Source organism: Leiobunum rupestre, chromosome 9, assembly GCF_980474605.1.
Source record: "Leiobunum rupestre chromosome 9, qqLeiRupe1.1.hap1, whole genome shotgun sequence".
Taxonomy (NCBI): Eukaryota; Metazoa; Arthropoda; class Arachnida; order Opiliones; family Sclerosomatidae; genus Leiobunum; species Leiobunum rupestre.
Window position 1 is genome coordinate 44,026,573 of NC_143392.1, and position 20,518 is coordinate 44,047,090.

The 20,518-nt window shown below is 35.9% G+C and overlaps 1 protein-coding gene across 1 annotated transcript; it reads right to left on the reverse strand.

Annotated features, from left to right (window-relative positions):
* Positions 1–2,136: 2,136 nt before the first annotated feature.
* Positions 2,137–12,125, reverse strand: LOC149928508 (uncharacterized). Its single transcript, XM_090157889.1, has 10 exons — positions 10,776–12,125; positions 9,875–10,039; positions 8,163–8,207; positions 6,605–6,746; positions 4,238–4,338; positions 4,124–4,173; positions 3,919–4,060; positions 3,217–3,314; positions 2,211–2,394; positions 2,137–2,147 (listed from the first exon to the last, which is right to left on the reverse strand). Exons 1-10 carry the CDS (start codon positions 12,109–12,111, stop codon positions 2,137–2,139), a joined length of 2,274 nt encoding a protein of 757 aa, XP_090014015.1. The 5' UTR covers positions 12,112–12,125.
* Positions 12,126–20,518: the final 8,393 nt, after the last annotated feature.

Here is a 20,518-nt window from a genome sequence, read left to right on the forward strand (position 1 = left end):
AGCTCGCGTAGTTGGTCATAGCTAGTCGTAACTGTTCACACGGCGTCGTAATTCTCCATGACTCAAATCCAATTTTTTTTATATAGATTATTTGCGAGTAGTAGATGTGAAATTAATGAATTGCTTTAAACAAGGATTTAGAAATGGTAGGAAATTATTGCTCAATATGTCTTCTGGTTGATCGCCGCCTGCTTCATCGTCACGTGGTTCAAAGACGCCAAATTTCACGACTCCAGATTGGTTGTTGATGACCGGTTGCACAACGACGTCAGATTGATTGTTGACGACAGGTTGCACAACGACACCAAATTGGTTGTTGACGACAGGTTGCACGACGACACCAAATTGGTTGTTGACGACAGGTTGCACGACGACACCAAATTGGTTGTTGACGACAGGTTGCACGACGACACCAAATTGGTTGTTGACGACAGGTTGCATGACGACACCAAATTGGTTGTTGACGACGGGTTGCACGACGACACCAAATTGGTTGTTGACGACAGGTTGCACGACGACGCCAGATTGATTGTTGACGACGGGTTGCCCGACAACTCTAGGTTGCCCGACAACTCTAGGTTGCCCGACAACTCTAGGTTGCCCGACAACTCTAGGTTGCCCGACAACAATAGGTTGCCCGACAACTCTAGGTTGCCCGACAACTCTAGGTTGCCCGACCACTCTAGGTTGCCCGACCACTCTAGGTTGCCCGACCACTCTAGGTTGCCCGACCACTCTAGGTTGCCCGACCACTCTAGGTTGCCCGACCACTCTAGGTTGCCCGACCACTCTAGGTTGCCCGACCACTCTAGGTTGCCCGACCACTCTAGGTTGCCCGACCACTCTAGGTTGCCCGACCACTCTAGGTTGCCCGACCACTCTAGGTTGCCCGACCACTCTAGGTTGCCCGACCACTCTAGGTTGCCCGACCACTCTAGGTTGCCCGACCACTCTAGGTTGCCCGACCACTCTAGGCAAAAAGCGACGTTTTTAGGAAACAAGACATCTTGTTCTGAACGCTCCAAAAACCACCGCCCGAAGTCCACTCGCAATGGCCAATCCCCCGGATTTAACGCTTGTACTCTGTCTGTGAAAAGGGTACTGAAGATTATCGTGCATGACCCACCAAACGGACGAATGACTGACTCCCATTTCGTGTTCGCATTTCCCTCCTGCTTGGTTTTTCGCTTGTTGCAGCCTACTTCCAGGGGCTAGTAGACCACACTTTGAAGCTCTCTGGCGCTCTTCTAACTCAAAATGGGGAAAAAACAGGCAACTTCTCAACTCACCTTTTGAAACACCCTGTATAAACAATATCTGGCGGGTCCTGGCTCTAGGAAATATAAATTCCTGGCGATTTCCTTGAAGGATGATTTATTTAAGCGCCTATTAGGAGCGGGCGAATAACTGTTAATCTATACGAATAATCGTTTCAAAACGAATAATCATTTGAAAACGAAAATAATAACTTCTCTTTGTTTCGTCGCGTCAGGTGACTCAGCGATTGGTCTAGTTTCGTTTAGTTTTGTTTGCGAGGGACGTGTTCAGTGTAGGGCAGTTAAACTGAATTTATTTCCAAAGTAAGAAATTATTGAAATTTAAATATAACAATGGCTACGCCTAGACCTGACTCGCGGGAGTGATTTAGATTTTTACAGCGCAATTTCGGCCGAAATTCAAATAATCGCTAAGTTTAAAAATTGATTAATCAAATTCAAACGAATAATATTAGATTTTTCGATTAACTGAATCGAATTGGGATATACTATTCGTTTCTGAAATTCACCCACCCATAATTTAAATCTTTTTAATTAATTAGTTGAATGAACTAAATTAATAGTTAATTTTAACTTTTCTGCAACTTTATAAAAATTGATCGATAAAAAGAAAAACCTTATTGCCGTTGATACTAGATGGCGCTAAATTATTGTGCAAATAAATATAAGATTTAGTTACACAAACAGCAGCCTGATTACGTTAAAGAAAGTCTTCAAATTCAATTTTAAAATCTAAACTTTATATTTATCACTGGCACCATCCAAAGCTCTACTTCTTCCCTGGCTATACTATAGGGGGAAAATCCGAGGTTTTGCAACAACTCTCTATAAACATTGATATAAGGTAAAGAAGGTAAAATCAAAAACCCACTAAAAAAAAGAACAAAAAATACAACCATTACTATTAATTTTACCAAAAACATTTTATTTAACTCTTTTTAAAATGAAGTGAATGAAGGGTTTTCATATAATATTTTGGAAGATTAGCTTGAATAAAGATATTTTGTCCTCCTTGAAGTTCTGGTAACGTAACTGATTTAGAATGGAGATGAATAGGTATGTGTCTCACTTTACTTTGCCTAACACCAATTGCATCTAGAACATCTCCCGGCAATTTCTGAAAACCAAATATTTAAAAATTAACGAAGTAGATATACCCAAGCTTTCTATTTTAAGTTAACCTGAGATTGTTATTTTTTTAATGCCATAAATTTGACTGATTTTTTTAAACATACTTAACCACATCTTAAATGACATATATAAATACCACCTTGATTAAATGAATTCTTTAGCCCTGTGAAATTTTACAATACCTGCTCCTGCAACATGATTCTACTTAATTCATTCTAGACCAATTTTTTGTACAGGGTGTTTGATATTATACCAATAAACATGATGTACATTGATAAAATTGATTTTTCACTAGATGAATATGACAATTAAGGTGATTAAGATCGTTGTTAATGCACTAAGTTTGTGGAGAAAGTGCTACTTTTGGTAAAAATTCCCCTTAGGTTGTTATATTGCGCTTATCAAGTTAATGTTCAGGGTGATTGAAATATATTTCCTAATGAACGAGGCGATTGAATAAATTTGATGTACAGGGTGATTGAAATATTATTACTATAAAGCAAGGTTATGAATTTTTCTCAAATTGCTTTTTGGTTGTTGATGTTTAGTACAATAGTTGTGTTAAATGAAAGTGTCATTGTGATAGTTTATAATATACAGGATTGTTGAGAAAAAGCTAACTTTCAACAAAATTCCTTTGTTTAAATTTAATTGATTCAAAATAAAGATGATTAATTTAAGTTTCAGTTTACAAAGGCACATTTATTTTAATAAATTTGCCAGGTAAAATTATAAATAAAAAATCCACAACCTTTGCAATGGCGCTATAATTCCTATTAATCCAATTATTAAATTGAAAATTACATACCTGTGGAACGAATTTGGTTAAATACGAATATTTATGGTCTCCGATTATTGGACAGCCTAATCCAAATCCAAGATGCACTCTTATTTGGTGTTTGTACCCTGTTGAAGAAAATATTTGCTTCATTCCCTACTGTTAATGTTATTTGAAATATCAAACTTTTCAAGTTTGTGCTGATTTTTCAAATCACATTTAAGAAGAAAATAAAAAATATGGGTTAAATACGTTAATTAAGATTGGATATTTAATATATCATTAATATATGTAGTACATTTAGCCTTGCGTTAACTTCTGCAATTTGAAAAGAAAATGATGCCATTTGCAAATTGCATTGAGCTGTTGCATTTCATGTTCTGATTTGGTTAATATACGTTGTTTTATCCTTTAACATCTTTTAAATTGTCGGCCTTCGTTATTGCATAATATTAAGCTGCTGTAGATATGAAATTCAAAACCGATTTTATAGCCTATATGGATACTTTTCCTGTAAGAACACATTATATACTTCTGATGGTAGTAAAAAGGCCAAATTAAAATTTATAAGCTGAAAAGTGTTTATAAGATTTTAGAATTTTGGGGAATAAAGGTTGGTAGTAGTGGGCTTGAAAGTAAAATATTGGTAGTTTTAACATTACACCACTTATAATTATAATTCTAGTAATAAGTGGCTTCAGGGTACTGTTAATATTTAGATGTGTCACATACCTGTTTGTGGTTTAACTTCAAGAAGTGACATGCTCATTTGGCTTTGGAGAACTTTGTAATAAGTAACTGCTCTAAGTGACTTTGGAGAACTGAACTTTACCACTGACCCATTTTCAGATTTAAGTTCAGGAGACAACACCATCTAAAAAAGACAGGTTGCAGATTTGACTGAAAGATAAACCACTAACCGAGGAAAATCTTTTACCCTAAACTTGTTACCAATCTTTCCTTCAATTATAGGAATATCAATAATGCCTAAAATATGTAAAAATGTTAAGCAGGATTTTTCTTTGAATACATAAGCATTTAGATAAAATACCTTCAAGGTGTTGTGGAACTCCTTTAACCAGAGCATAATAAGTTTTCAAAACTTTTTGTTCAGCGAACATTTCACTTAATATTGTTGCCATTCGTTTTGATCTATTAAAAAAGATGGGAGATTTAAAATTAACAACCAAAAACAATCGTTTTATGCCCCCCTCCATAGAAAAATTGGTGTGAAGTGAACTACAGCGGCCTCATTGAATTTTATATTTATTTTGGTTGCGCCTGATAGACTTTGTCACGTAGATGCCGAGGGTATTTTTTATTTTGGCCGCAAATTATTATTTAATTTTTTAATTTTAAAAATTTCTCATTTTCATTGAATTTTACATTAATTTTGGTTGCGCCTGATAGACCTTGTCACGTAGATGCCGAGGGTATTTTTTTATCTTGGCCGCAAATGATTATTTAATTTTTTTATGTAATTTTAAAAAAATTCTCATTTTTGGGCATTTTCACGTGTTTCGTTGTACTTATTTCCATCGTGTGTTCGCCGACACCACAGTTTCGGTGTCCTAATAATTTACACGTGATATTCCCGTACTTTATAAAATCAATTACAGTTTTTGTTCATTTTCTAGGTGTTTTGTATTTTTGGGCCACAAACGCTTATTTCAGGTTGATATTAAAAGTATATACTTGATGCGTAAGGCTTGGTACTGTCCTCTAGGTCGCGTTATAGATGGACCATCGCTTTTTTTAGTATGGGGTTGGGGAGGCGCCGCGCGCCCCCAGCGCTTGAGCGAAGTGAGTGCGCGGCGCCGTCAAACGCCAATACGGGGAGTTACTATTTAAGTTGATACGATTTCACTAATTACGATGCCACTAGGTACGATTACAGAAGGCCCACCGTCAATGCTCTGAATGGGGCTGGGGAGCCTCAGAAAAGTTGTGTCGACGGATACACGACGGAACTATTTTTTAGAAAAACGTTAAGTTAATTAAAAAATTATCATTTGCGGCTAAAAAAAATTGTTTCGTAATCTACGCGTCAAGTGCTACATTCTCCGCCAAAAGAAAAACCAAAAAAAAGGTAATCCCCTAAAATTAATACTTTTTTAAAATTAAGTTAATTAAAAAATTATCATTTGCGGCCCAAAAAAATAGTTTCGTAATCTACGCGTCAAGTGCTACATTCTCCGCCAAAAAAAAAGCAAAATTACATGAGGCCGCTGTAGTTCAATTTTGCCAAAAATTGTTATGAAATCTTAATTTATTTTATGTGGAATAAGTGGACTTGAGAAGTAAAAATTCCTTGTACCAAAAGTAGCATACAAACTCTCATTAGTTACTATACCATTCTGACACACTTTTGGGTCTTATGCTACTTTTGCTTGTATTTTAAACACAACATTTTGCTGGGTGTCCATGTTTAGGTTTACTTTTTGCCCTTTAACCTCATTCTTCATTTCCTCTGCCCAAAGACCCAGCCTAGTAGCCTTGCTAAGGGTCTTGAAAGAGTGCCCGAAAAATAACAGCTGCCATCCCACTATTTAATATCGATCAAATATTTAAAAAACATTAATTATAGAAATATCAAAAAATATAAGAAGTCTCAATCAAATAAAAAAAATATTTGAACAGCTCCAACTAGTTGAAAGTGTTTTTATATTAATTCAGCCCTTGCTCATAATGGGCCATGGCGGATCTAAAAATGTTTTGGAGGTTGTCTACGGTATAGATTTGAGAGCTTTACACTCCTTATGAAAAAATTACACTGTAAAATACAAACAGAATTTTAGGGCATACAGCAAAATTACAGATAGGCTATGCCTACTCTAGCATACCCTCTAGATCCACCATTGCTTACTCAACTTTTAAAAAGGAATTAAGTCAATAGTTCAAGAATGTTTGGCACTTCTTTATTAGGTAAATGTGTTTTGTAACAAAACTATGACAATATTCAGAAAAGATTTGTTCGTTTTCCTTCAACGTTATTGGTGTATAAAAAGTAATATGTAAAACTATGATATATATTTTAATAATAACAATCAGCTAGGCTAATAGCCAAGGCACCACCTTAGGGCCCAAGTCATGGTAATGATAGGGCAGACACTCTGGCCAAGGAGGGTGCGGAGGCTATGTTCTTTGGTGCTGAACCTGCTATTTCAATACCCAATGGCCATGTGCATGGAACTATGGCTTGAGACGGATGGTCAGAGGCCAACCAAGGAGTTTAAACCTCGGCCTTCTAAAATTAAAAGAGCAACTGAGTTGCTCTTGCTCTCTAAGAGTAGTATAGGGTGGTTAAGGGCCTACTCTTAGGTCACTGCCAGCTAAATAGACATCTTCACCTTATTGTAAAAATAATTTGTAAAAGAAAATGATTATAGGTATAAATTCTAACTGAAAAGTACTTTACTTGGCCAACAGAATAACACCTGATGTACTACGATCAAGCCTGTGAGTTATGTAGAGACGACCATCTGAATTGTTATGTGCAAATTTGGCTAAGTCACACAGATAATTTGACATGCTAATAGACTTTGAATCGGACTCTTCACCTACAAAAATAACAATAACGAGTGAAGATATGTCATTATCCTGTAAAATATGATATTCTGGAATGATTAAATTAATCTAATTACTGCAAACTATCTTGGTCTAGCTATGAATAATTAAACTGGAATACCAGTTGCTTCTAGTGACTGAGAAGGCGGAGCCTATTAAAGATATAAGACTGTACATGATTGGCTGTTAAGTACAAAAAGCCTATAAAACCGAATTCTATTAATGTTTTTATTGATTTGAAATGATCCTCACATTCTTTTTAGCAATTAAATTACAATTTTAAATCTGATGAAAAGGAACTTGGTGATTTTTTTGGCATGTATTTATGCGTGGTTTGCAGTGTTTCGAGGTGGAAAATGCCAGGTAGATAATAGTGGAAAATTCCAGCCTGGACAAAAGTGAATTTAGTGGCCAGAAGTGGCCAGTAAATATTTTTACCACAGATAATTATAAAATATTAAAAAAAAATATTTTAACACAGAAATTTCAGATTTGGGCTACTTAAGGAAAATATATGTGTTTAGGAATGGTCAGATTCGGATTAAATCTAGAATAGTCCGTTAATTTTTTTTTAATAATTTATTATGACATCGTAAGTTCAGTGTCAATAAACTTCTTAAAAATGTAATTCCATTTACTTTTTAGGGTTCATAGGGGGACAGGATCCCTGACGATCTAAAATGAAGTCAGAGTTGGCATTTTTCTAGGATTAGGTTTTTGTAATTTTAAACGGTTGCCACCCACTAAAAATTGTGGTCTCGGCTGCAGAGTGCAGTGGTATTCTTTTAATTGTAAGCTCTTTTATTGTGAAACAATGCGTAAAATTTTGAGCAGCTTTTACGAGAAAAATTCTTGTGCGGGGTCTAAACTATGTAAAATACCTGAGAGGGGTCAAGAAGGGGCTGCAATTTTAGTACAGCTAAAGTTACACCCAAGAGGGAATTTTGGACTGTTTAAATACTGTTAAATATAACTACATGTCACATGAGTAACTACTAAAATTTAAAATTAATAGGTATATAAAACTGGTGCATTTTCATAATACATACAAATTATTTCCCATCCCAGACTTTATTTTTCAGGGGATAGCCCAACCGTAGCCCTGACTTCATATTGACCCTGCAGGGTCAATATGAAGTCAGGGCTACATGTACAAAAACTATGGGTAAAATATATTTTAATAAAAAAAAACAGCTGGTTTTTAGAAGAATTACTTAATTACATTAAATGTTGAAATAGTTGGATTACCTTTTGCGCCAATTTACAATTAAATCCGCCGAACCATGGTAGGACCCCACATTCCCAAAATAATTTTATTGTTCCCTTCACTATCTTTCTTGTATATGGTGTTATAGTTAAACAAATAACTTCTAATACCTATTAATAAAAATACATAACATTAGACTTACTGATACAACACATTCCATATGGTTTATTCAATGCGACAATATCATCTAAATTTGTAAGAAAGAAAAACAAAATATTTTTGTAAAAACTAATAAACTATAGCGATAGAAAAATATTAGACCTTAAAGTCTAATATTTTTTATATAATGATAACTTATTTATTAGAATAAACCTTAAATTAACCTTTAAGTACTTCAATAGTTCAGGTGTGCTGAATAGTGCCAATACTTAATGCTACTTTATAACTAGGCATACTATACTGACATATATTCAGGGTTCGTACGAAAAATTCTGATCTAAAATCCCTGACTTTTCCAGGTTATCCCTGACCAATTTTTGCCAATTTTCCTGACCTTTTTGGTTATATTTTTGGACATTTTTTTAAAATTATTTTAGGTAAAAATTCTTTGTTAGTGTGTGGTTTGGTTGACTAACTAAAATCCCTGACTTTCTACGAAATTATTTAAATCCCTGACATTTTCCCTCCATTTTACAGATCCCTGACTTATCCAGGTTCTGTACGAACCCTGATATTGTTTAATACTGTGTGAAGCAGCCTCCCTCATAACCATACCACTAACATGCATGCCCTGTCCCCATAAGGAATCAGTCTAACATAATACAGGGTTGCCACAAATGTTTCATTTGCAAATTCCCGGACTTTTCCCTGAAGATCTAATATAATTTTCCCTTGCCAATTTAAAACAGAAATATTTTTTGCATAGCTACCAGTTTACCCATAAAAATGTAATTATCAGAGCAATTAAACAAATCATTACTGTAAAATTTAAGAATGGTCTCTAAGTGAGTTAAAGCGACCCTTTTTTGACCAGACAAAATTCAATATTTTAACCAACACTCCAAAAACGGTTTGGGAAAAGTACAGATACCACTTTACATATTATAAAAGATGCTAAAACGCTGATAAAAATATAAATAAACGTTTTAATACCACTAAAAAACTAAAAGAAAAAATAAGTCTATATTCCCCAATTTTGTTTTCTTAAAATCCCCTAATATTTCGACCCATCTACAAAATTATTAAAAAGAGACCACCACTACATGTACTTATGATGGATCACCTCATTTAGAATAAATGTCTTCAGTTTTATCAGCAGCTATGATTATGCCATAGAGTAGTGTCAGTGCTACATCATGCAACATCACCCATGCTTTTTCCTATAGAGAAAAAAACGCGCCTAAAATGGCGGCCATGGCTAAAGCTACGAGGTGATACTACTCTATTGTGCATGTTATCAAACAATTTTTAAATTAAGTATATTATTAATTTAAAAAAAGACACATGGAAGGGATCGAAATATAAATTTTCCTTATTTATAACAGGTAATTCAGCCATGTGACATTTGGAAAACCCCCGTTGTTTTAATGGCAATAAAGCATATTCTAGGACAACAGTTCTCAAAAGGTGTTACGCGGAACCCTGGGGTTCCTTGGAAGGGTCACAGGGGATCCGAGAATTTGCAGCGTGGCCATCTTCGTTTGTGTCAAAGAGTCTTTTAAGATAAGTAAAAAAAATGGGTTGGGGTTCCGCCAGCATTAGGTGGATAATTTAGGGTTGAATAGCAAAAAATTTGGGAACCGCTGTTCTAAGAGAGTAGGAGGGCACTTTTAAAAATTCCTAAATAAAAGAGGGTTAAAGGTGGGTTAGGACAATGAACTTAAATGAAAAAAAAATTAATGTAAAAGTACTCGCAGTCATTGTAAACAATATTCTTCAATAAAAGTGTCACTATTTCGTCTTTTGTGAATTTCCATAGCTCTGGAACTCTTGATTTCATTATAACAAACCCTTTAGAGTCTAGTTTGTCTCTACTCAGATTTTCATTATGACTAGACAATTTGGGTTTCATGGAAATATCTAAGAAAAATTTTTTAATAATTAATAATGCTAAAAGATTATAAAAGAATCCTTGCACTGGGCCAAGTCAGCTAACAACTTTTATTGCCTTTTATTCCATGTGGTCATAGCCTGCCGGCTATATTGTGTAGGAGGGTGCACATTAGCTCTACAAGTTTTTATGGAAAATGGAAACTAAAGAACTTTAGGTAAAACCATGGGTAAAACCCATGTCACAAAATGGTAACTTGTGGCTGAAACTTAGAATTAAAATTGCCCTTAATTGTGAGTGTAAATATATATTTCATGTCTCTCGTTCATGACTGAACTAAGCTTTCTATAATTGCCCTGGATCTCAGCTAACCCATCTAAATAAAGATGCGCAAAAAAGGACCGATATTCAAAATCTCAATTTAAATAGTTAATTAATTTAGACAATAGACCAAATCACAATAACCTCTGTAGGAGATATGATGTGTAATTGCTTATGAATGAACGTTTAGTGTGTGAAAAACAGAAACCCCAATCTCCTACCACTTTTTATCTCTCTATGTGTATGTGTGTCAAGAGAATTTGCAACTCAAAGCAGGTGTTGTTCCGACTATTCACTCAGTGCCACAAGCTGGGAACAAACCGGGCTCCCAGCCCTACCTATATACCACCCCCTTCAAACAAAATCTAAATTGGGACCCCTTTAGAAATGATATCCCACAATTATTAAAAAGTAGGGTTAAAGACAAATGGTTGGAAAACTTACCAGCTCCAGTATTTGGGCTAGAATATTTTTTTTCATTTCGAATTTTCATAACATAATCATACGCAGTTTCTGGTGCTCTTGAACTTCCTATTTGATGCACTTCAGGATTAGTATCCATAACTTCATTTTTCCCCCTTGTTGATGTACCATAAGATTTACTCTCAGTAAAAGCTTCACCACTTATTCGAGATTGTGTATTATTATTGTCATATTGTAAATTTTCAAAAGGCTTCTTCGATTCACTAACACTTGTATGGTCGCCGGGTAACGGACTTTTAGGCTCCTTTACTGTAGCTGTTGATTTTCTTTTCGAAATAAAAATTGAATTTGAACCTTCATTATTGCCAAAAGAACATTCTTCATGGCTTAAATTATGAGGCTCTTTTTTATTAGAATAGCTGTTAACCAACAGATCACCATCAGTTCCTATAAATTTATTTTCAACAACTTTTTCAACTAATTTAGCTTTGGAAATTTCTTCATTTTTGCTAAATTCTTCTTTATGCTGAATTTGTGATACACTTAAAAACTTAAAATATTGCTCATGGACCAAATCACTCACATTATTTTCTCGACTCTCATCTTTTAAATCCTTATCTATATTAGTGCTTGATGATTTTGTTATTTTATCTTCGTTAACTGCAAGCTCAAAATATTGCTCATCAAAGATATTGGTACTTTGAGACAAATCTTTATTCTTTAAGGGATAATTATAACTAGTTCCACTTTTATTATTTTCAACTGATTTAACTCCATTTGACGATATTTGTAAAATATTTTCATAGTTATGTTCATTCTCTGAAATAGAGCCAAAATATTGTTCATCAACAATATTTTCACTACACTGATTGTGATTGTCAAGATTATTCGGCATTACTAAAGTATTACTATTATTATTGTTATAATCAATATCAGTCCTCAATTGCAAATCCTGATGATTTGTGTTACAGACATCCAAATTTTTGTCTCTTTGTACCATTTTAGATAAATGTGTTTCATTGTTACATTTATCAAAACGAACATCTGCGAAAGTCATGTCATAAATGACCTCTTTCTCTCGCCATCTTGAGTCTTGATTAGCACTCCTGAGCAACGTTGAATATTTTTGGACCGGGTTAACAATTGTTTTCTCAAAACCTTTTGGCGTTTTGTTGGTTTGATGATTTAATGTAGCAGAGTCGTACTCAGAAATTCCAAAGAAATCAGTTTCCTGATTCAGAAGTTCTGCAGTGGAGCCAAATTTTTTTGTATAATTTTGATGCGCCCAGACTTTACATAGGCAACTTCGACAATACATTGAATATTGAAATAGTCGGCTAAACGTAGTGTAAATCATAATTTTATGTTAATAAATATTATAAATTTAGAATACAAATATTATAAATTTAGAATTCAAATATTTCTACAAAGTGTGCATTACCTCATTTCTAAAAGCGTCACAAGTTCACAACACAACTTACAGCGGTCAAACTATACAACCAAAACTAGAAGGTAAGCAGACCGCATACTTTTAAAAATTATGGTGTCGATCAAAAACCTTAGACACCAATATTGTAGAGTGGAGTTAGAAACCAACAACATAATTCTATAATATTGTTCCATAAGTTTATCACTTTACTGAGAGCTAGTAACGGAGTGACGTCATCACAAGAATAAAATCTCCCCCTAGCGAGGCACTGACAAAGGCTACGTGTGACGCGTTAGCAAGCGGACGAAAAACGGTGACGAAGCCCGTAATGCAGCTGTCGGTCTTGAGAATAGCTCTCAGTGTCAAACTTATGTTAAAGTATTATATACTTATGCCAACAATATAATTAGAAATCCTGGCAGTTATAGAGATGCGAAACTCCGCCGAAAACCTGACAAAAAAATGCAAGCATCAGCGCCGCCCTTCGGCCGGAAGGAAGCGCCCGTTTCAAGCATAGAAATCTCATAGGTAACTAGAATGCTGCCGCCTACGGCCAAGCTTGACGCCAGTTCGCCTTGAAACTTCAGCCAATGAGAGGCCGTAGAGTGGTTCCGCCAAGGAGGATAATAATCCTCCTTGGATCCGCTACTATAGCGGGAGATAGTTGACGTCATTCTCTCTGGTGACATTAAATTCTTGGCAGAACCACTCTTTGAGCTCTGATTGGCTGAGATCTGGCTATCGTCTGCCACGGCGTTTGGCCCATTTGCCAGTTACACGGCAGCATTCTAGTTACCTATGAGATTTCTATGGTTTCAAGCCGAGAGACGCAAAAATTTTAAACGCGTTTTATTTTCGAAATAAAGTTTTAAAATGCCTGGAACCTATGGTTCAGCGATTTTTTGTAATTCTTGTAACGAAAAACAGCGCATTTCTTTATTTAAGTTTCCAAAAGAAAAAGAACGGTGGGATATAACCATAGAAATCTCATAGGTAACTAGAATGCTGCCGCCTACGGCCGAGCTTGACGCCAGTTCGCCTTGAACCTTCTGCCAATGAGAGGCCGTAGAGTGGTTCCGCCAAGGAGGATAATAATCCTCCTTGGATCCGCTACTATAGCGGGAGATAGGTGACGTCATTCTCTCTGGTGACATTAAATTCTTGGCAGAACCACTCTTTGAGCTCTGATTGGCTGAGATCTGGCAATCGTCTGCCACGGCGTTTGGCCCATTTGCCAGTTACACGGCAGCATTCTAGTTACCTATGAGATTTCTATGGATATAACATAAGTTATTTTAATTAGAGTTATATTTTAATCTTTGTTTTTCAAAATACAGTTCAAAACAATGGCTAGAAAATGTAGGAAGACGCGATATTTTTGAAAAAGATACCAATTATCTACATAATAATAATAAAATATGTGCCCTGCATTTTGAGGAGTCTTGTTTCATGAACAATAAAACCAGAAATAGATTAACACCAACAGCTATTCCTACCCTATTTTCTAAGGATTATAGGCAGGCACTGAAAAGTAAAAATAAATTATAATTACTATTTTTTTAAGTACAGCTAAATTACACAGTGTTTTTTAAAGGAAATGACCATTGCGCTAATAATATTAGTAGCTCAAACAAACATAACAAAGACCAGTTAGAAATAAACAACCTCAGGAATTGTGATAAAAACTCTGGTATAATAATATAATACATTTATATAAGGTACTTGATTTAATAACAAATTCATATCAGAATCTAGGAAACGGGTACTAGAACAGCGTATCACCTGCGTAGAATATTTGGAAAACATAATCAAGTTTTTTGTACAATTTTCCATTCACAGCACTTTTTGAAAAACATAACCTAAACCATAAATATAACAAGGCCCAGAAACGTTTAGATCGAAAGTTACTTAAAGTTAATCACTAAATATTAACAAACTTTAAAATATTAGCGTAAATCCTTGATTTAGTCCTAATTTCTCAAAAATCCTGTTTCTTATTTCTTTATTGTGGTTAAACAAGGCCTAAAATATTTTAAAATGATAAACAGTTAAAATATGAACTTTATTTCAAATAAATTTTAAATATATACTAATGTATAAAAAACTACTTAAACTAATAAATTATAGTTCAATTCCAGTTTCAACTTGGTTTCTTCTTCGTTGGCGTTAGCCAAAAAAAAATGTAAACAACGGTAACAATCCTAGGATTTCTGCGATAATGCTATTACTCCCCACGTACAGGCGTCGCTGCGATCGGCAAAAATTTGAAAAAAACTGGTTTGCTTAGGGTATAGGGAGTTTCGCATCTCTATAACTGCCAGGATCTCTGATATAATAGCCCAGAAACACAAACTACAATAAAACAACTTACGTCGTTAGTGTTGTCAGTCTCCACAACACCACTAAAATGGTAAGAGATAGTACAAGCAAAGATAATATAACTACGTACCCTAGTTTTGAAATCTCGGCGTTTCTCGATAGCTCATTTTCTCATAAGGCTTTTACTGAGTTCGCGCCGGAAGTCGGAAAAATCGGGCTCCATAGCAGGGTGAGAAATAAGGAATTTCAATAGATAACCCAAAATTATATTACTCACCTTTAGTTTTCTTTCGTTTAGAAATTGTTTTTAGAGCTTCAGGCATGATCCATTATTGTTTTAAAACAATATAACGCAAAAATATCTGGTATCTTGAAAACCGCAAGTCAAAAACCACGGCGCAATTTTCACTAAAACATTTTAACTAGATGTCGGTAGGCCTGCCAGCAGCGGCTCTATGGAGGCAGTTTTTTCCGACTTCCGCCGGGAACTCAGTAAGAGCCTGCATTACGTGCAAGGAGCTTTATTTCCAATCTAGGGTACGTAGTTATATTATCTTTGGTACAAGCATATGCAACATTCACTTTTTTCTTCTTAATTTACGCAGAAAAAGCTGCCACTGGCTGCTTATAGGCACTCAAAAATTTTTGGATACAGAGAATACAAACGTTTGAGATATATATATAAAAAAAGAAAACAAAAACAAAAACAAAAGGAAAAACAATATAAATACAGTAAAACGTTAAGCACAGGAGGGGGTAAGGTAGGATCGTAGGGTACGGGCGAAGGAATAATACTGCTACAATTACGATATCGGTAGCCATGGTTACGTGGGACCTGTTCTGATAAGACTGTACGAAAATCGTCTTTATAATTAGGCGGTAGCGCCATCTATATTTTGTAAAGTTGTATGGCTAAAAATAAATAATTATTAGCTAACTCACCGTAACTTGAGTTAAAAAGGATCGTGTTGACAGAATAAAATTATTTTTAAACAACTTCAAAGGTTTTTTTGTTACGATTAATCATACATTTCAATTTCGCATCAGATTCGCGAAAAAATTAAATTGCAATATAGTTGCTACCACTAGAGACAGATGCCGCCACGGTAGAACGATAAAGTTGATAAAGTCTTCTTATTGAACGAAATTGGTCCCGCGCCAGCCAGATTTAGTTGTACCTCTATTTATTCCCAACGCAATGGTAGAGACACTAAGTCTTGAGGGAGAGAATTCCAAATGGAGAATGTGCGGTGTGTAAGAAGTGTTAACGCGAGGTAGGAAAAGTTTTTTGTTGTGTCCGCGGGTGGAAGTCAAATGTGGACGCTCGAAAAATATTCCTTCATGAATGAAACTGGAGTCTGACACAATCGAGAATAGTTCGGTTAGGTCATTTGCTTGATATCTTTCTTGTAGCGTGGGAATGGAAAGGAACTGTCGGCGATCGTCAGCCGAGACATCGCGCAGATGAGGGACAAGCTCAGTGAGCCTATTTAATGATTGGTTTATGAGGGTAATGTCCTTCTTGAAATTCGGGGACCAAATTTGTGACGCGAAGTCCAGTAGTGGAAGGATAAAGGTTTTGAAGAGAGTCTTGATCAGTTTCGGGGACTTGTAGTGAAAAGTCCTCCGGGTCATGCCAGTAAACATGTTTATCTTTTTGGCCACAGTGCGGCAGTGATCGGAGAAGGACAGCTTCTCATCAATGAGAACCCCAAGATCTCGGATGCAGCTCGTTGGTGGTATGGCTTGGCCCCCCAGATAGTAAGTGTGACGAGAGTTGTTTCTGCCAAGATGGAGAACGTGTGATTTGGCTGCATTGAACGAGAGGCCAGCCTCAGCTGCCCAGGCTTCTACCCTGGATAGGTCAGACATAATTACTCATAAGTATGTCACTAGCTCTATTTCTTCACTAACGGTTTGTTTCACAGATATTGCGTCATCCATACCCTACGTAAGATTTGACGTCATATTTGATGTAATATTTGACGTCATCGAATCTCAAATGCCGATAATGCCGTCGTTCAATTAGCTCTACGTCTGATAAACCGACGGCCATTATTTTAGTAAACAAACCGGTTTGAACAACCAAGGCTTAGGAGCTAAAATGTACTACAATATAGTGTCAAGTTCTGTCAATGTAATTAATTTGCAAATTAATGAAGTTATCGGAGACTCGCGTTCTAAAATAAATTTGCATTGTCAGATAAAAGAAGCAGGTTTATTGGAAAAAGTATTCTGAATCTACAAGGTTGGAGTCTTTGCAGATTCTTTTGAGCCTAGGCCTAACTCTTTTAGGCTTGATATGGGTTTTAATAACGCTGGTGGAATATCCCACTTCGACGACTTCATTGTTCCATTTTCGGAAAGCGATCACTTATTGGTCATTTTCCCCAACCTTTTATTTTTCTAAATTACTCATTTATTTAACTTCATCCGCAAAAACCGAGTGAGTTTATAAATTTCAATAAAGCTACCTTGGGCTGACTAAAATTCCTTCGCAAAAAATTCCTTCTCAATTTAGAGGTTTTCCATTGGCTTAAATAAATATGTTAGTAGCCAATAGTGTGACTCACAAAATTACTAGGATGAATAAAAAGGTTAAAATCTAACGTTGTCCACCTTTTTACTGGTTGGTGGTGAAACAAACCGTTAGTGAAGATTTTGAATGGAATAAAGGTACAGCGGCATACTTATGCAGGGCTGCCAGTTGGGCGGTTTTCCAGCCCAATTGGGCTACTTTAGACAGTCATTCACGAGAAATTTATCGTTGGGCTATTGGGCGATTTTTTGGGCTAGTCGATAGACTCCTCACTTTGACCTTCGGGATAGAATTTATTTTTAGCAATTGATGGAACTTATTCTTCTTTATTATTTCTTTCTGAAAAACTATCGTCTGCAATTACGTTTTTACTCCTATTAGCTAGACGGCTCTCCATGGGGTCTATACATATAATACATTTTTTATAGTGGCATTTTTCTGTGCAGGTGCGTGTTTAGTTTTACCCTTAACTGCCTTCCTTATTGCTTATTTCTACATACAAAGACCCTAATATAGTTATATAGCCTAGGGTGCTGGTAAATAGGGGAGGGGATAACGAAAGACCCGAATACGGTTTTAGGTCATTTTCATTTTTGCGATTGGAACTTAAGAGTCATCATCTCTTCGGTATTCGACTTACCTCGTTTTTATTTTTAGTTTAGGAATTGGGATTAGACTTGTTAGAAAGCATTTTATACGTCGGGTTTGGAATATCAAGACTTGTTATAAAAAATTCGCAATTTATCCCTCCACCAAGTCTATTAAAATTTAATAGTTCCATTTAAGAATGATGAATCTGGTATTTTCGTCCATCAATAACAGGGTTGCCCCGAAATTTTTAGATTCGTATTCCCTGATCATTTTAAGAGATTTTTCCTGACTTTTTAAGGCCAAAATTTTTCAGTGAAAAGGTTATTACAATGTTTAAAAATTAGCCAAACTTTCAAGAAAATAAATGATAATCATAAAATTTGTCATAGATCTAGAGTAAAATTACTTTAAAAAATGCCAAGATAAAATTGAATTCCCTGATTTTTCCTCGAATTTTTATAAATTCTTAAAATTCCCTGACTTTTCTCTGATTTCTCTAACGTGTGGCAAACCTGAATAAACAAAACTCCCTAAAATAGTTACTTCGTAATTGAACGAAGCTCTCACTGTGGATGGAGAGTTACGTTTGGCCGACCACAAAATACACGTTACGCCGACTGTCCATTTGACCGACTACACATTTGTCCGACTGAGAAGTAGGACAAATGGACAGTGCATTAGACCGACTGCTCATTTGGCCGACTACTCATTTTGCCGACTTCTCATTTGGCCGACTTCTCATTTGGCCGACCTCTCATTTGGCCGACTGCTCATTTGGCATTTGGACGATACTAGGTGCGTTTGGCTAGGTACTGTGCTCTAGGTCGCGTTTTAGAAGGGCCAGATTGGTTATGAAGAACGGGGCTGGGGGGCGCCGGTCCGCCCCCCCCCCAGCGCTCGAGCGAAGTGAGTGCGCGGCGCCGTCAGGCGCCAATACTTAGAATACATTGCTCGTTCTATAAGTCAACCTAACACTAAAGACATATATAATGACAGGCTAGAGTATAAGAGTCGTTGAAATGAGCAGTCGGTCAAATGAGTAGTTGGTCAAATGGGCTGCTCATTTGGCCGACCTGAATTTCGGCTAAAAGAGTAGTCAGCCAAATGAGTAGTCGGCCTAATGAGTAGTCGGCCATATGGTCGGCTCATTTGGCCGACCGAAAACTCAACCAAATGAGTTGTTGGCCATATGAGCAGTCGGCCAAATGAAAAGTCGGTCAAATGAGGAGTCGGCCAAATGCACCCCACCCACTGTGGAAACTTGCCAGGAAAGTTACTGTTGGCTGTCCGTCGCGCATTGGGGGAAAGGAAAAGGGAGCTTCGGAAAGCGACTCTAGAGAAAATATTGCTGTCCGTCGGAAGGCAAAGGAGTTGGGGAAAAGGGGAGCTTGCCCTTGGAATGACGTATGTGGCCGTGTCACGAGTTAAATTATTAGATGGTATAATATTTGACCCGGGTTTAAATATTGCGCGCCTTTTAAAAATTAACAATAAGAGTGGATTATCTGCTAAAAAACAGAACTTGAAAGGCTTAAGATCCATTGCGGTATTACCACATAGGGCAAGTTTAAAAAAAGATAAGCATTAGCTGTATATTTTATCTTTACCAAATAAACAGTAATCTTTGGTAAACTAAATTATATATCTTGCTTTTCTTTCTCTACTTGGGTATAATTAATCTAAGCCTAATTAACCACTGGATTTGTAGCTCGCTCCGCTCAAGTCTTTGTTGAAAATGCCGTTTTCGGTTTTTGCGACGACCTAGTTTTTCCAAGTTTTCAATGAATGTTTTATAATATTTTCTATTAAATCTAAATATTCCTTAAATTTTAAACGAAAATTTTAAACTTTTGGCTTTTTCTTTAAATATTTACGTTTTTGGGCGGTAAATTGGGCTACTTCCCAAAATTATTTGGGCTGAATTTTGGGCTAGTTTGAAACTCGTTGTTTTATAGTTGGGCTAGAAATTGGGCGATTTTTTGAACAATTTGGGCGTCATACCAAAAAGATTTTCTGGCAGCCCTGTACTTATGAGTAATTATGCCCATGCTGCTCGGCGATAGGTTAGCCATCGTCATCAAGGCCAAATAATCTTGTTGAAAATCGACTTCCTAAAACCCCCGAAGACTGCGTACACTGCAAAAATCCAGAACTATACGTATTTCTTCGGCCATTTTACAAGAAACCATCACATCTTGCGTTCGGTGATAATCTTATTACGTCTGAACGTGGGGTGCAACAACGTTAAGCTCTTTTCTGTCTTCTAGTACACAGTATAGCATCTCGCATGACTTCAGAATTCAACATTTGGTACTTGGATGAGTGGATGACTCTTCATTAGGCAGTTCTGAATGATTCGACGAAACTGTCGGCCTCCTCTCAATTACTATAAAGTCCTAAACTAATCTGAAGTGGTTCAACAGCGACTGACTCTGCAGCAACACACTGATAAAATTGAAATGCTGGTTGAAAAAGTAGAAAGTCACGGGCATGAAATTGTGGATCTTCAAAAGATATTAAAGGATAATCAATTTCAGTTTATTTGTAATTTTAGAAATATAAATACATCGAGTTTTAGAGGGACAAGTCATCATTAAATTAAATGTTAATCTCAAACAGAAATTATTATATAAAAAACCAAAGAAAACAATCAATATAATAAAAATATGTAATAACATGTGGAACAATTAAAAAAAGGAAGAAATAAACTTAAGAGTAATAAACATTAAAATTAAAAGATTTCATAAAACAATTTGTCGGCGCTAATTCAAAACCGAATCATTTACCATAATGTAGTGTTTTAGGTATTTCTTTAATTTTGTTATGTTAGGAAATTTAAAAATTTTATGGTAAATCATAAAAAGTTGGAATCCGGTTTAAAAAGTA

What these genes read in the sequence shown, in the direction of transcription:
- LOC149928508 (XM_090157889.1), bottom strand. Translation starts at nt 12,111, where the DNA reads ATGATTTACACTACGTTTAGCCGACTATTTCAATATTCAATGTATTGT. An exon ending in TGAAGTTAAACCACAAACAG is followed by an intron (nt 3,315 to 3,918) that starts GTATGTGACACA and finishes TTTCTTCAACAG; the next exon opens with GGTACAAACACCAAATAAGA. An exon ending in TAACCAAATTCGTTCCACAG is followed by an intron (nt 2,395 to 3,216) that starts GTATGTAATTTT and finishes TTTGGTTTTCAG; the next exon opens with AAATTGCCGGGAGATGTTCT.